At 38.3% G+C, this 17,789-nt stretch overlaps 1 protein-coding gene across 2 annotated transcripts in view; it reads left to right on the top strand.

The window, feature by feature from the left end:
- SPMAP2L (sperm microtubule associated protein 2 like) overlaps nucleotides 1-17,789 on the top strand; it is a 122,331-nt gene that overhangs the window by 39,807 nt on the left and 64,735 nt on the right. For both annotated transcript variants that reach the window (XM_058298057.2, XM_058298056.1), the window contains exon 2: nucleotides 16,943-16,973. In XM_058298057.2, coding sequence (XP_058154040.1) covers nucleotides 16,943-16,973 — 31 coding nt within the window. The remainder of the gene's footprint in view (nucleotides 1-16,942; nucleotides 16,974-17,789) is intronic.

Here is a 17,789-nt window from a genome sequence, read left to right as displayed (position 1 = left end):
ACAGAGAAGAGACTGCAAAGAGAGGAACAAGCCACAAGGGGGGAATTAAATAAATAAATAAATTTTGTTAAATCTTAAAAAAGAATTAATAGTTGCACGTTTCAGCATTGTTCAGGAGTCCATTTCAAGCACATTTGATCTTCTCCCAGAGCTCTTCATCTTCAAAGTTGAATATATTTTTTGAAGATTTCTTTCTTTCCCCTTTCCTGCCTGTTTCCCCCCACCCCAGTTGTCTGCTCTCTGTGTCCATTTGCTGTGTGTTATTCTGTGCCCGCTTGTATTCTTGTCAGCAGCACCCAGAATCTGTCTCATTTTGTTGTGTCATCTTGCTGCATCAGCTCTCCGTGTATGCGGTGTCATTCCTGGGCAGGCTGCACTTTTTTTGCACTGGGTGGCTCTCCTTACGGGGTGCACTTCTTGTGTGTGGGGCTCCCCTATGCGGGGAACACCTCTGCGTGGCAGGGCACTCCTTGTGCGCATCAGCACTATGCTGGACCAGCTCATCACATGGGTAAGGAGCCCTAGGTTTGAACCTTGGACCTCCCATGTGGTAGGCAGATGCCCTATCCATCAGGCCAAATCCACTTCCCTGAAAATTTTTTAGATACTTTAAATTGAGATTTTAGGATCCCACATTTGTTTATCTTTCCATATCATCTTCTACCAAGCACTGAGCTTGAAGAATTGTCAGGAGCTTAGTCAGAAGCATCTGGAACACCAGTGGTGGAAGAGTTGGTGATAAAACTTGCCACACAGCTGTGGCTGTTCACACAGGGCAGTGGCATTGGTCAAATGCGCCACAGCCTTCTCCTGTTCACCTGGGGCTAGGAACTTCTTCTCTGAGCTGTATTTCTTCAAGGAAGTATTTCTGAACAGTTTCAGCACCTTTCAGATCGGGTAACTAGAAAGCCTGGCTCTCTGCTTGGCAAGTTACTGTTTTCTTTCTTGGCTCTCGCAGCCTTTTTTGGAAACTCCATCTCATGCAGTTGAATTAAATCCAGTACCCCATGCAGAGGGTTTCATGGACACTGGGGGTGAGGCTGCTTTTCCAACCCAGGATTTTCTTTCGGGCACTGAGTGTAGAGGGCGGCCATTGGCCCACGAAATAGCCGTTGGCCACCAATCCTCCAATCATGAAGATTTTAAAAATTGTTACCTTTTTTAGATTTATTTATTTTACTTTTTATTTATTAAATCCCCCCCCCCCCCCCCCCATTGTTCGCACTTGCTCTCTGCTCTCATCTCTCCACGGTAGCATGGACCATCAGCTTACCAGCCAGCTTGCCTTTACCAGGAGGCCCCAGAATCAGACCCGGGGCCCATCTACCGTATGGGAGTCCAATCACTTGAACCACATCTGCTTCCCTAATTTTTGTTTTATCTTTTAGCCCTTCATGCATTAGGGAGCCACCAAATTATGTGGCATTATGACAAATGGAAAGAGGTTAAAAATGAAGATCCATACTTAGATATATGTGGGGTCCTTGTCTTTTCCCAGAATGCACAAGAGATATGGAAATGGGCCACTGAGGAGGCTCTTTTTTCTGTTCATACTATTTACCTTGCAACTCAGACTGGTGAGGAAGTGGCAAGAGGTAGCTCCCCTTTTTAGTCTATGTCTGTTAGTCTGTGTGTCCATTTTATATCAGACCCAGCAAGGGGGAGCAGACTAAACCTGAGGTCAGGTCTCACTGCCGTAGTCCAATCAAAAGCCTGAAAGCGATCTTACGAAGTAATCTAATTGAAGGACCCTCAGCTGAATTTAATGCAATGAAAGGCTACCTTACCCGGAGGAATAGATTAATTTACAAATACAATATTTTTCTTTTTGGGATTCATAAAATAATTTCAGGCCATAGTATTTATCTAGTTGATTGTATTATGGATCTATTTGTTTACTTGTCTACATTAACTGTATTAGTCGGTCAAAGGGATGCTGATGCAAAGTACCAGGACTTGCTGGCTTTTATAAAGGGTACTTATATGGGGTAGAAGCTTACAGTCACAAGGCCCTAAAGAGTCCAATCAAGGTACCATAAGTATTTTCTCACTCAAAGTCTGTTGCCACAAGATGGTGGCGACATCTGCGAGAGTTCAGCCTGCCTTCTTCCTCTTAAGGCTCCATGGGCCCAGGTTCTTCCAATCTCAGCTGCAGGCAGGTATAAGGCTTGTCTCTCTTCCCAGGGCTTGTTTCTTTCTAGACTTAGCTGCTCTGGTCTCTCCATAGACTATCAGGCTTATGTCTCTTCCCCAGGCCTCTGCCATGTCTAACGAGCTGTCTCTCTTCCTCTGCGTTCTTCCTCTCATTTTCTCTGTGAGTCCTATACCGTTGCTCACTGTTGTTGCTTTTTTCTCACTCGACCATATATCTTTCCATATTAGCACATGGTTTCCTTATTCTCTTTTTTAAAAACAGATGCATCATGTTCCATTGCATAGACGTACCACTTATTATTTAACCACAGCTTAGTTTTTTCCAGGATATTGTTATTACAAACAATCCCGTAATGGACAAACCTGTACATGTGTCATTTAGTGCACATGCAGTTGTCTGTAGAATAAATTCCCAGAAATAGGATTGCTAGAGGGAAAATCTGTTTGTAATTTTGATTTAGCAAAGCAGTCCTCCATAGGAGTTATTTTATTTTGTATCCCTTCTAGCAGTGGCAGTGTCTGTGTCTGTTTCCCTTGTAGTGTGTGGTTAAACTTTTGACTTTTTACAAATTAGATAGATGAAAAATGTCAAAGTTTAGTTTGCATTTATTTTATGAGTAATATTCAACATCTTTTTAACATATCTTTTCATGTCCTTTGCTGATTTTTCTTTTGGCTTGATAGGCTTTTTCTTATTTATGGGAGGATTAGCCCTTTGTCTGGGATATGTGTTTCAAATATATATATATTTCAGTTTGTCTGTGGTCTCCTTGTCTTTGTTTATATCTTTTTGTTTTCCCATGAAAACATTTTTATAGTAAAATTATCAAGCATTTCTTTCATGGCTTATACATTGAATCATAATTAGAAAGGCTTTCAAGATTTTGAAGGAATTCACCTCCCTTTTTTCATAGTTATAATCCAACTTTATATTTTCTCAGTGAGTGCCTAGTTCCTCATTCTGTCTTCACTCAGATGAAATCAGGTTAGAATGAAAATGAAAAATATATTTGAAATTAGAGAAAAATGTCACAAAAGTGCAGACTAATGGGGTGTGAGAAGCAGCACAGTCTACCCCTTTTGACATAACAGTTAGCTTAGGGATATGATCTTTTTGAGTAGCAGTTTGGAGAGAAGTCCCTGATTTTTCATGTTTTTCTTTTTAAAAGGACGAAAGCCTTGCCCTTTTCCAGCTTCTGCCTTTCACCTCTCTCATTTCTTTCTCAAATGACCCTGAGCCAAGGCAGTGGGAAGCACAGGCTAGGGAGCTGCACTTGGGAGAGGAACAAGGCAGAATGAACAGTAGTGTAAGATCCTATATAACTTATTATAGTATATCAAAATGTCCTCATGTTGATGTGTATGGTCATACCCAAATATAACTGGACTGAGTTAAGGGCAGTCTTTTTTTTCAAAGGAAATACTGGGGATTGAACTGGTGACCTCATACATGCAAAGCAGGTGCTCAACCACTGAGCTACACCTGCTCTTCCTCAAGGTTAATCTTGAAAACAACAATGTACCTACAAGAAGAACGAACCAACTTCAAAAAGCCTTGAAAAGTAATGTAGGTCTTGTTGAAGTATCTTAAAGGAAATTATGTTATCCAACATAGAGTAAAACCTGTTAAAATATTCTTGAGGCTTTTCTCTTCCCAAGTCCCTGTCATACTAACAACTATAGGAAATAGGAAATGCCCTTCCTGTTTCTCTCAAGCTCCATCTTGCCTCTCTCTCTTTCCCTCTCCTCCCATGTCCCCAGGTCTGTTATTTTCTTTTTTTTTTTTAAGATTTATTTTATTTATTTATTTATCTCCCCTTCCCCCTTGTTGTCTGCTCTTTGTGTCCGTTCGCTGTGTGTGCTTCTGCATCTGCTTGCATTATCAGGCAGCACTAGGAATCTGTGTCTCATTTTTGTTGCGTCATCTTGCTGCGTCAGCTCTGTATGTGTGCTGCACCACTCCTGGGTGGGCTGTGCTTTTTTCACGCAGGGCGACTCTCCTTCAGGGCTCACATGTTGTGTGTGGGGCACCCCTACATGGGGGCGCCTGTGCATGGCATGGTACTCCTTGCGTGTGGCAGCACTGTGTGTAGGCCAGCTTACCACATAGGTCAGGAGGTCCTGGGGATCAAACCCTGGACCCTTCATATGGTAGACAGATGCACTATCAGTTGAGCCACATCCGCTTCCCTGTTACTTTCTTTTGAGGGATATTCCTTGTCTTTTTTTTTTTTAGATTTATTTTTTTCTCCCCACTTCCTCATGGTTTGGATTTTCTGTTTGTTGTATACTTGTCTTCTTTTTTAGGGAGGTACCTAATCAATTGAGCCACCTTCTCCCTGCTTTATTTTGTCTCCCATTATGTTTTCCTGCTTGTGTCTCTTGTTGCATCATCTTGTTGCATCAACTCGCCATGCCAGCCTGTCGAGTCAGCTCGGTGTCTTGCTTGTCTTCTTTAGGAGGCACTGGGAACTCAACCCAGGACCTCCCATGTGGTAGGTGGGAGTTCAGTCGCTTGAGCCACATCTGCTTACCCTTGCCTTTTGTTTGTATGTCAGTGGTATCGCATTGGTACAACCAAGGGACTAGAGGCTGAGCAGCTTAAACACGGACTTCTTAGAAGGCAAGGGAAAGGGCAAAGCAGAGAATTGTTATACTTTGATATTTCATTCCTATTATGTAACAAAATGATTTACCTCTATATGCAGTGGGAGTCCTAGTGTATGAGTGACTCCATATATTCAGTATCAGGGAGGAACAGCTTTTTAATCATGCATTCTGCCAGCAGATGGCAGCCTTTTTTATCAGATGGCTTGAGCTCATCCCATTTGTTAGCTGAAGAAAACATTAGCAAAGTGATTTGTATGTTACAGAATAAAGTAGTAACATTTAAAGGGAATAATACAGCTACAATGTTACAATTATTTTATAGGAAAAGAAGCTATTACTCATCTTGCTCAACATCCTTCAGTGTTTTCTTCCTATTCCTCTTACAATGAAAGCAAAACTCCTCCAGGGCTTCTAGTGATCAAGAGCCCAATCCTCTTGCTTCTCCATTTTTTGGACCTCAGGGCCTTTACACTTGCTTTTTTCCTGTTTGTAATGCTCTCTTTCATTCCTCCTTCGTCTGGATCTTCATATATCTGATACCTTCTTGTTTTTCACTTCCACCATTTAAATGTCATTTCCTCGGAAAGGCTCTTCCTTACCCCTCTCTGTAAAGTAAGTGACCCCTTCCTTCTGCCTTACCAGCCATGTCCTGATGATTTATTTTCTTCATTGCACTTACTACCATCTGAAATTATTTACTTGCTTATTACCTGTCTTTCCACCTGAAAGATAAGTGCATGAGAGCTGATGGGGACATTGTCTTGACCCTTCTGCATTCCAAGGCTTAGACTGAAAAGCTGAATTCACCATAAAAGTGGTTCATATGGACATTCCTGAAAATTAAAAGTTTTCTAGATTCACTCAATAGTAATTGAAGTCGCAGTAGCTTATGTTCAGTGCATGTTCTAAACAGTTAATATTATTTCATTTAATCTTTAAAATGACCCTTTGAAGTAAGTACTATTCTTGTCCCCATTTTACGGTTGAGGAAACTGAGGCACAGAGGTGTTAAGTGACTTGCACACAATAACAGAGCTGAGATTTGAACCAGCAGTCAGAACCCCCACTCTGCTGCACTTCACCGCCATGCCTAGTTTCAATAATTACTAACATTTTGCTAATCTTGTTTCATCTAGGCATATCACCCCCTCCTCCTCATAGTTTTCAGACATCCTATAGGAAGCTTTTTTTAATTACACCTAACAAAATTTAAAATTACTCTTTAATATCATCTGATACCCACTAAATATTTAATTTCCAGAATGGTTTCGAAAATATATATTTTTTAAATTGTTTTTTTCAGGTTGGGACTCAAACAAGGGCCGCATATTGTACTGGGGAGTTACGTATCTTCCATCTGTTTTATTCTTTATCACTACTGCTATTCCTTTCTTCCTTTTTTAAAATGCCACTTATTTTATTTTATTATAAATTTTTTATGGCAATAATTGTTCATGGATGGTGCCAGGTGCTTCCTCTTTCAAGGCACATGATGTCTAGCTGTCTCATTTACAGTGATTCTCAGACTGGTGTGTGAGTTTGGGTAGTGAGGTCAGCTCAATCCCTCTATTTTAAAAGTTTCCCATCAACCTCATCAACCTTTCACCTAATGGTTTTAGCAGCCAGTCCTGTTCATTGCCTAGATTCTTTTATTTTATTAGGGGGAAGGGAAGGCACCTTTTGAATCTGTGGCTAAGGCTGTCACTAGAAATTATATCTTAAGCCATCAGAATCATTGATGTAATTTAACAGTAAGATATTAAAAAAAATCATCCTGTAGGTGTGCTTTTGTCTTCACTGCACTATCACTATATATTTAGTGTTTGCCTTTGTTTTGCTTTTTATCTATTTTATTTATTTATTTTTTTCTTATCTTGCCCTTCCCCCCCACAGTTCCCTTCTTTGCTCATTATTATTATTATTTTTTAAAGATTTATTTATTTATTTAATTTCCCCCCCTCCCCTGGTTGTCTGTTCTTGGTGTCTATTTGCTGCGTCTTGTTTCTTTGTCCGCTTCTGTTGTCGTCAGCGGCACGGGAAGTGTGGGCGGCGCCATTCCTGGGCAGGCTGCTCTTTCTTTCCACGCTGGGCAGCTTTCCTCACAGGCACACTCCTTGCGCGTGGGGCTCCCCCACGCGGGGGACACCCTTGCGTGGCACGGCACTCCTTGCGCGCATCAGCACTGCGCATGGCCAGCTCCACACGGGTCAAGGAGGCCCGGGGTTTGAACCGCGGACCTCCCATATGGTAGACGGACGCCCTAACTACTGGGCCAAAGTCCGTTTCCCTCATTATTTTTTTGCTTGTTGTTTGTGCTCGTTTTCTGCTCATTGGTTTTGGTTGTTTGTTTTTTCCTTATTGTCTGCTCGTTGTTAGTGTTTTCTTTAGGAGGCACTGGTAACTGAATCTGGGACCTCCCAAATGGGAGGCAGGTGTTCAACTGCTTGAGCCATATCCACTACCTGTCTTGCTTTTTTAAATGATGTTTAAATTTTGTTAGAGCAAAGGTTATATCCTCAAGAAAAATGATTAATTCTGTATTAAATTTCTTCATCCTGTCCCCTTTTTAAGTTGGTTTTGTAGGTGAGCTCTATGATGATCCCATGCTAAGATTTATTGAAGTTGTTTCAGGTTAATATGTTGTCCTTGATGAATTCTTTATTAAGAAAATGAAGTAATTGAGAAAGTGCCTCTTAAGATGAGAGACTTGTAAAATAACCTACTCTTTTCTGAAGAATAATTTTTGGGAAAAAATATTGTCTTATATTTAATCATTTATGGTAACTGACTGGAAATTTCCTTATTTTCCTTAATTTAACTTGGTTTCAGAAAACATATACCAATAGTAAGGTTTAAGGAAGGAGAATAAAAATAACAAAACAGGATTCTGTTTACCTTCCCATTATCAAGGCATATAATTTTCTTTATGCCTTGGATAATACCAGTGAGACCTCATAAGAGAAATTTCTTTCAGATTTCAATTTTAGGGAAAATTGGTATTTTTTGTTTTTGCTTTTGATCCTAGAATGCTCAATTACAATTACAATTGTAATTGAGTTGGACTTTAGTATCCATTCTTCCCATGTTTCAACTTATTTTCCCCTTCTTTCTTCCTTCGCTATTTTTCTACCTCCTTTCTTGAATTTTTCATCTTAAAATATATATACCCTAGGGGAACAGATGTGGCTCAAGGGATTGAGTGCCTGCTTCCCACATGGGAGGTCCCGGGTTCAATCTCTATTGCCTGCTAAGAAACCCAAAAACCAATAATAAGCAAACAAACAAAAAAACCAACTCAGGGGAGTTGCTGTGGCTCAGTGGTTGAGCGCTGACTTCCCACATTTGAGGTCCTGGGTTCAATACCTGGCCCTAGTACCTCAAAGAAAACAAAACAAAACAACCCCCCCCAAACATAATAAAAAAAACAAACAAAAACATAAGTCAAAAAAATATATATATATATTTACCACCATTGTTGCTTAAAATGACTGAGTAGGTGGAGAAATACTACAGGATCATTAAGGTGAAACCCAGGATAAACGAAGTGACTATAATATGAATTGTGGATAATTAAGAGAAGGTTATAAGAAAGGATTTAAAATGATACAAGGACCAAATAGGATTAGAATTTTATTTTTATCCCTACTTTTTACAAAGTATTTGTAATTTTACAAAGTATTTGTTATTTTTAAAAAGATTTTATTTATTTATTTATTTATCCCCCCTCCCTCCATTGTCTGCTCTCTCTGTCCATTTGCTGTGTGTTCTTCTGTGTCTGCTTGTATTCTCATTAGGCGGCTCTGGGAACTGATCTGGGGACCTTCTGGAGTAGGAGATAGGCAATCATCCTTTTGTGCCACCTCAGCTCGCTGGTCAACTGCATCCCCCACCGTCTCTCCTCTGTTTCTTTCTGTTGCGTCACTTTGCTGCGTCAGCTCTCCGTGGGGGCCAGCACTCCTGCATGGGGCTGCATTCCTGTGCAGGGCTGCACTCCTCTGTGGGGCAGCACTCTGTGCAGGCCAGCACTCCGTGTGGGCCAGCTTGCCACACGGGCCAGCTTCACCAGTAGGCCCCAGGCATCAAACTCTGGACCTCCTATATGCTAGGTGGGAGCCCAGTTGCTTGAGTCACATCCACTTCCCTAAGCATGGTTTTTAAGGTCACACTTATTTTGCATTCATCTTCTTAAAGAGGGTCTCACAACTGTATAAGTTTCAGGCCCCACAAAAATCTAGTTATTGAACACGGTATAAGAAGATGTAACAAAAACAACTGCCCCAAGCTCCAGCCCCTTCCTGCATCCCAGACCTGCCCCCTCTTTAAACTCTTTTAATTCTTTTGGTAGTTTGTTTTCTCATCTCTAATTGCAGTGCTTGATCAGCTATTTCTTTTTACTTATTTAGTTGCTTAATTTTTAAAATAGCTTTTTTGAGATATAATTCACATGCTACACAGTTCACACATATAAAGTGTACAGTTTAATGAGAAATCATGATTGCTGTTTTCTTAATTAACCAGTTTCACATATTATCTTTTTTTTTTGCCCTTTTTTTTTTTTTATTGACTTTGTAATAATATTACATTAAAATATATATATGTGAGGTCCCATTCAACCCCACCCCCACCCCCCACCCCACCTCTCCCCCCCCAGCAACACTCGTTCCCATCATCATGACACATCCATTGGATTTGGTAAGTACATCTTTGGGCACCTCTGCACCTCATAGTCAATGGTCCACATCATGGCCCATACTCTCTCCCATTCCATCCAGTGGGCCCTGTGAGGATATACAATGTCCGGTGATTGCCTCTGAAGCACCATCCAGGGCAGCTCCATGTCCCAAAGATGCCTCCACCTCTCATCTCTTCCTGCCTTTCCCCATACCCATCAGCCACCATGTCCACTTTTCCCAATCCAATGCCATCTCTTCTATGTGGACATTGGATTGGTTGTGTCCATTGCACCTCTATGTCAAGAGGAGGCTCAGATTCCACATGGATGCTGGATGCAATCCTCCCACTTTCAGTTGTAATCACTCAAGGCTCCATGGTGTGGTGGTTGTCCTTCTTCAACTCCATCTTAGCTGAGTGTGGTAAGTCCAATAAATCAGATTGTAGGTGCTGGAGTCTGTTGAGGCTCAGGACCTGGCTATCACATTGTCAGTCCAGAGATTCAAATTCCCTAAATATATCTTAAACCCCAACATTAACTGCACCTCCAGCACATTAGCATGAAAGTCTTATGAAGGGAGACACATATTATCTTATTTCTTTTTTTTAATGATAGAAAAGATTTAGCTGTTTTTATCCCTTCCCATCCTTTCAATCTAGCTATTTTTAGTTATATAAACAAATGATGTTTATACTTCTATGACTATCTACATGTTGTTTGTTACAGAGCTTAGTAGTATGTTATCATATGATTATTTCCTTCCTTGGACAATATTTTTAGTTTCCCTGGAGCATTTGTTTCCTTCTTTTTTTTAAAAAAAATTCAATATCTTCCTTTATAATAATTCTCTTTTCTAGCCCTACCCTATCCCCAGAAAACTATAAAATCAGGTTTCTGTCCAATTCCTTTTGTTCTAGAAAATATCTCTCCCAGAACCCTGTGTTCTTTTACTCCAGTTTGTGTTAGTTGCTTTCACCCTCCTGCGTGGCTGTCATCCTGGAACTTCCTTTGATTTTTCTTATCAGTTGGAGAGACTTTTTCCTGCATGCCATATTTACTTTTTTTTTTATGTTTTGTTTTTATTTTCCTGGAGTACCTACCTATGAAAGGAGCTTGGGAAGTATATTATCTGAATCCTTCCACGTCTGAAAAATCTCCTTATTCAACCCATTGATTATTAGTTTGCTGGATATACAATTCCAGGTTTAAATAATTTTTACTCACCCCCCCCAAGATGGTGCCCTTGACTGTTTTCTTGTTTTTTTTCCTCATTGTTTTGCACTTGTCATCTGCTTATTTTTTTGTGTGTTTTTTTCATTTTTGTTTTTTTGCTTGTTGTCTATTTTGATTTTTCTTTAAGAGGCACTGGGAACTGAACCAGGGACCTCCCATGTGGGAGGTGGTGCTCAACTGCTTGAGCCACATCCACTCCCTGCTTATTTGTTTTTGCTCGTTGTCTGCTCATTGTTTGTTTATCTTCTTTAGGAGGCACTGGGGACCAAACCCAGGACCTCCCATGTGGGAGGTGGGCACTTAACTGCTTGATGCACAGCTGCTCGCAATTTTTACAAATTTTGAAAGCTTTGTCTTTTGACATCAGATATTGCTGTTGAATGCCATTTTGAGTTTTACTAGTATGTAGGTGACATTTCTGGAAAATGTTAGGATCTTTTCTTTATACCTGGTGTTCTCAAGTTCATGATGATGACAAGATATTAAGAGGGGAATTTATAGCACCAAATGCTTATGTTAAGAAGGAAGAGCTCCGATCAGAGACATAATCTTAAAACTGGAGTATCTAGAAAAAAAAGAGCAAACTATACCCAAAGTGAGCAGAAAGGATGTAACAAACATCAGAGTAGAGATAAATGAAATAGAAAATAAAAAACAATAGGGATAATAAAACCAAAAATTGGTTCTTTGGAAAGAGCAATAAAATTGCTAAACCTTTACCTGTACTGACAAAGGAAAAAGGAGAAAGGACACAAATAACTAAAATGAGAAATGAAAGGGAGACATTACTACTGATCCCACATAAATAAAAAGGATATTAAGAGGATACAATGAACAACGGTATACCAATAAATTATATAACTTAGATTAAATGTACAAATTCCTAGAAAGAAACTGACTCAAGAAGAAATACAAAATTTTAACAAGCCAATAACTAGTAAAGCGATTGAATTAGTAATCCAAAAGCCACCAGATGGCTTCACAGGTGACTTTTACCAAACATTCCAAGAAGAATTAATATCAGTCCTGCTCAAACTCTTCCAAAAATTGAAGAGAAGGCAACATTCCGTAATTTTACCCTATGAAGCAAATATCATGCTAATACCAAAGTCTGTAAGATACCACAAGAGAGGAAAATTACAGACCAATATCCCTTATAAATATAGATGCAAACTGAATCCAACAGTACATTAAAAGAATTATACATCATGATCAAGTGGGATTTATCCCAGATATGCAAATTGGTTCAATATAAGAAAACCAATTAATGTAATACACCAAATTAACAGAATATAGGAAAGAATCACTTGACTTTCTCAATTGATGTAGAAAATTAATTTAACAAAATCCAGTACTCTTTTTGTTAAAAACACTTAGAAAACTAGGAATAGAAGGAAACTTTCTTAACATGATAAAGGGCATATATATATATAGAAAACTCACAGCTAATATCATACTAAATGGTGAAAGACTGAAAGCTTTCACCATTTGGAACAAGACAAGGATGCTGATTGTCACCGCTATTATTCAACATTGTATTAGAAGCTCTAGCCAGAGTGATTAAGCAAGAAAAATAAATAAAAGGTATCCAAATTGGAAAGGAAGAGGTAAAACACTCTTTGTAGATGACATGATCCTATATACAGAAAATCCTGAAAAATCCACAACAAAGCTCCTAGAGCTAATAAATGAATTCAGCAAAGTGATGGGTACAAAATCAACACTGCAAAATCAGCAGTAATAATGAACAATCTGAAGAGGAATGAACAATCTGAAAAGGAAATCAAGAAAAACATTTCCATTTATAATAGCAACTAAAAGAATTAAATATCTAGGAATGAATCTAATCAAGGATTTTAAGGACTCGAAAATAGAAATATATAAAACATTGCTAAAATTTTTTTTAAAAAGACCTAAGTAAATGGAAGGATATGCCATGCTTATGGATTAGAGGACCAAATATTGTTAAGGTGTCCATTTTCCAAAGTGATTTACAGATTCAGTGCAATCCCAACCAAATTTCCAATAGCATTCTTTTGCAGAAATGGAAAAGTCAGTTATCAAATATATATGGAAGGGCCAAGGGCTCCAAATAGCCAAAGCCATCCTGGAAAAGAAGAATGACGTTGGAGGACTCATACTTTCTCATCTTAAAAATGTATTACAAGCCACAGTAACCAAAACAGTATGGTACTGGCACAAGGGAAGACATATAGACCAATGAAATATAATTGAGAATTCATAAATCAACCCTCATATCTATGGCCAATTGACTTTTTTTTTCTTAGCAAATTGATTCTTTTTAAAGATTTATTTTTATTTATTTCTCTCCCCTTCCCCCACCCCCGCCCCAGTTGTCTGTTCTCTGTGTTCATTTGCTGCATGTTCTTCTTTTTGTCCACTTTTGTTGTCAGCGGCACTGGAATCTGTGTTTCTTTTTTTTGTTGTTGCGTCATCTTGCTGCATCAACTCTCCATGTGTGCAGTGCCATTCCTGGGCAGGCTGCACTTTCTTTCACACTGGACGGCTCTCCTTCTGGGGCACACTCCTTGCGCGGGGGCTCCCCTACGGGGGAGGCATCCCTGCGTGGCATGGCACTCCTTGCGCACATCAGCACTGCATGTGGGTCAGCTCCACATGGGTCAAGGAGGTCCGGGGTTTGAACTGTGGACCTCCCATGTGGTAGATGGATGCCCTATCCACTGGGCGAAGTCTGCTACCCTGCAAATTGATTTTTGACAAAGCTGCCAGGTCCTTTCATTAGGAATAGGATAATCTCTTCAACAAGTGGTGCTGGGAAAACTGGATATCCATATGGAAAAGAATGAAGGTGGACCCCTACCTCACACCATATGCAAAAGTAAACTCAAAATGGATCAAAGAGCTATATATAAGAACCAGACCTATAAAACTCTTAGAAGAACACATAGGGAAGCATCTTCAGGATCTTAGATTTTACATCCAAAGCATGAACAACTAAAAGAAAAATCAGATTAATGGGACCTCATCAAAATTAAAAACCTGTGCATCAAAGGACTTTATGATGAAAGTAAAAAGACAACCTACTCAATGGGAGAAAATATTTGAAATTCACATATCTGATAAGGGTTTAATATCCAGGATCTATAAAGAAATCCTACAATTCAACAACAAAAAACAACCCACTTAAAAAATGGTCAGAGGCTCGAATAGACATTTCTCCAAAAAGATGTAAAAGTGGCCAGAAAGCCCTTGAAAAGATACTCAACATAATTAGTCATCTGAGAAATGCAAATCAAAACCTCAAGGAGATGCCATTTCAAACCCAATAAAATGACTACTGTTTTTAACATGGAAAATAACAAGTGTTCGAGAAGATTTTGAGAATAGAAATAGGAATACACTTTAGTTGTTGGGGGGAATGTAAAAAATGGCTCAGCTTCTGTGAAGTCAGTTTGGCAGTTCCTCAGAAAGCTATGTATAGAACTGTATGACCCAGAAATCCCAATTTTAGTATATACCCCCAAAGAATCGAAAGCAGTGTTCACACCAGTGTTCACAGTGGCCTTATTCTCAATTGTCAAAAGATGTAAGCAATTCAAGTGCCCACCCACCAATGAATGGATAAACAATATGGTAAATATGTAACAGTGGAATATTATTCAACATTAAGGAGGAATGAAGTTCTGATATATTCAACACAACCTGGATGAACCTTTAAGATAGGTTGAGTGAAGTAAGCCAGACATGAAAGAATAATTATTGTGTGATTTCACTGATATATAATAATTAGAAGAAGCATTTTCAGAGTCAGAAACTAGAATATAGGTTACCAGACGCTAGGGTAGCGGTAGGGAATGGAGAGTTAATGTTTAAATTGTACCAAGTTTCTACTTGGGGTGAGGGAAACATTTTGATAATGGTTGGTGGTGATGGTAGCACAATATTGTGAATGTTTTAAACAATGTGGCTAGAAGGGGAAATGTTATGTTGTATATATGTTACTAAAATAAATTTTAAAATTTGGACTGTACTACACAGTGAAGCCTAATGTAAACCTTGGACAATAGTTAAGAGTACAATTATAATAATATTCTTTCATCAATTGTAACAAATGTACCACACTAGTGCAAGATATTAGTAATGGTGTGTTTGGGGGACTAGTTTCCTAAGCTACTCAAGCAAATACTGTGCAATGGGTTGGCTTAAGCAATGATAATTTATTAACTTACAGTTTTTGAGATTAAAAGAAAGTTCAAATCAAGGTATCATAAAGGTGATGCTTTCTCCCTGAAGTCTGTGGCATTTCTAGTGCTGGTTGCTGGCAATTCTTTGTCCTTAGTTTGACATATGGCAAGACACATGGTGGTGTCTCCTCATCTCTCCCTTCTCTTCTGGGTTCCATTGATTTCAGCTTCTGGCTACTTCCTCTGGGGCTTTTTCTTTCTGTGTCTGAATTTCATTCTGTTTATAAAGGACTCCAGTAGTAAGATTAAGACCCATCATGATTAAGGTGGGTCACATCTTAACTGAAGTAGCCTTATCAAAATGTCATATACTTACAATGAGCTCATTCCCACAGGAATGGGTTAAATTTAAGAACATGTTTTTCTGGGGGTACATACAGCTTCAAACCACCATGGGGTATATGGTAACTCTGTTTATGATACATGATTTTTCTGTAAACTAACAACTGCTGTAATTTAAAAAATAAAATAAAATTCAAAGAAAAAAAGTTTATGATGCTGTGCCTTGATGTAGTTTTTCTTTTTCATTCATTATGCTTGACACTCAATGTGCTCTTTTAAATTGGAGACTATGTGCTGCAGCTTTGTGATATTGTCTTAATTTAGTTCCTTGATAATTTCCCTCTTTTCCTTGCAGAGACAATTTTCTCTTTCTAGAATTGCTGTTGGTCAGATATTGGACCTCTTAGATCGATTATCTGTCTATCTTCTTTGTCTTTTTTCATTTCTGGTAGACTTCTTGATTTTTCTGTAAACTTTCAACTGAGTTTTTAGCAATCATTTTACATTTCCAATAATTATTTTTTGCATTCTGTTCATTTTTCATAGTATCTTGTTATTTTTATATGGATGCTATAGCATCGGGATTAAAAAAAAATTAGCCCTTTTCTGTTTTCCCCAAGATTATTTTATGCTGCATGAAAGCTTTCTTCAGATGCCTGGTGATCCTTGACAGCCTAATCATATTAAAGAATGAAGGACTGGAAAAATAATTGGGTGCTCTATACATGAGTGAAAAGAATCAACTGGGTAGGCTTCTTCAGACTGATTGGGAGCTGGCCATTTTGCTGAGGTATTTCCACATGCCTGAAAGTGGCCCATTTGATTTTTCTAGAGAATAAATTTTTGATCTCTTACATTTTCCCACATTTAAAAAATGTCCTTCTAAACATGATTTTTAATTTGCCTATTTCTTCTGTATTGGCATATCAGGTTATCTAGTTTTCTACAGAGACACTGCAGTGGAAATTTTGTGCATAAATCTTTGTCCTCTCTTCAAATTCTTTGGGGTACATTTCTAGAAGTAGAATTGGATTAAGGAATATGAACATTGCTAATTCACACTGCCAAAACATTTTCCGTAAAGAATGTACTAATTTAAACTTCCATCAGCAGTGTAGAAGGATAATCATCATACTTTTGGGCCTCATTATCCTTTTCAAAAACTTTTTGCTACTTTGATAGTTCAAAAAAATTTTTTATTTGCATAGATTTGACTACAAGGTTGAACTTTTTAATATTTATTAATTCTGTATATATCTTCATATATGAATTTTTAGTTCCTGTCCTTTGTCCATTTAACTTTTGACACGTACCTTAATGTTTTTCTTACTAATCTGTTCTTTTATACTCTTCAAATATTAAGGTTATTAAGCATCTATCATATTTGTTGTCAAATATTTCTCAAAGACTTCAAGTTTTAATTTTTGACACAAAAATTTTGTTTTAAATTTAATGTTTATAGTTTTCTCTAAGTCTTTCATTGTCTTTAATCCAAGAAGATTAAATTCCAATGATCAAGTCGATATTCTCTTTATTTTTCCTCTCATTTGTTTAAAAAAAAAAGCCCACATATAATTCCTGATTCATTTGTGGTTTATTTTCGTACTTGATGTGACAAGTAAGGTATGAACATATTTAATTTGACCATTTCCCAAGTTATTTTTCCCAGCTGCTTACTCTGTTGAATTGTTACACTATCTTTATCACAGCTTTGATTCTTATTGAATCTAATTTTTTTCTTTTACTTTTTGTGTCTTTTTTGTAGATGCTGTTTCCTGTGACTTTGTAAGGAAATGGTAAGACTGTAGGTATGGTACTGTTCTCACATTCTTAAACTGGTGGACCAGCTTGGCTGGATGGGTAGACTCAGCCTGAGGACTTGGAATTTAGTCTGTCTTGGGTATTTTGAGAAGGAGATGCCTATGCTTGTCCATTGCCATCAGGTCCCTTTCCAATCACAATTTTTATAGGAAAAGGAAAGATGGGCGATAAGTGATAAAGAAGTGAGTGTGGGGAAGAAGACTGAGACAGAAGTCTCCATACAGCCACTCACTTGTTTACTTGTTTAGTTGGTGTGTTTTGTCACATGCTAGGACTGAGCCTTTAAGGGCCTGGGGATTCTGCACTGGCTGTCTCATATGACAGATGTTGTGAAGCTCCAGGTCAAAATATCCCAATCTCCTGTTGACTCTAATACAAGGACTGTATCTAGTGAAATTTCAAGGAAGTGTACCCTATGAAAAAAAGAAAGAAAAGTGTGTGTGTACACAATACACATATAGTAAATGCCTCCTGAAAGTAGATGTTTACCCTTCATTTGGGGCGGGGGGGGGGGGGGGGGAGGGAAGATGTAGTTAGGAGAGGAAACAGAATAGAATCCAAATAATCCTTTCTTTCAGTCAGAAATGCTCTTTTACCTTTAATTATTCTTGCTTATATTCAGAAAATATTTTCCTTCATAACTAGTAAGGCACAGCAGTTTTAACTCCCCTAATAAGAATGAATACAAACAAATCTGTTTTTGTTTGCTTCTCATCTATATGAGCCATTGATATGACCCTTGATTTTTCTCCTTAATGATACTTTTTTTTTTAAGATTTATTTTTATTTAT

Source organism: Dasypus novemcinctus, chromosome 1, assembly GCF_030445035.2.
Source record: "Dasypus novemcinctus isolate mDasNov1 chromosome 1, mDasNov1.1.hap2, whole genome shotgun sequence".
Lineage (NCBI taxonomy): Eukaryota > Metazoa > Chordata > Mammalia > Cingulata > Dasypodidae > Dasypus > Dasypus novemcinctus.
The sequence above is the reverse complement of the archived record's forward strand: the minus strand, read 5'-3'. Positions and strand labels throughout refer to the sequence as shown.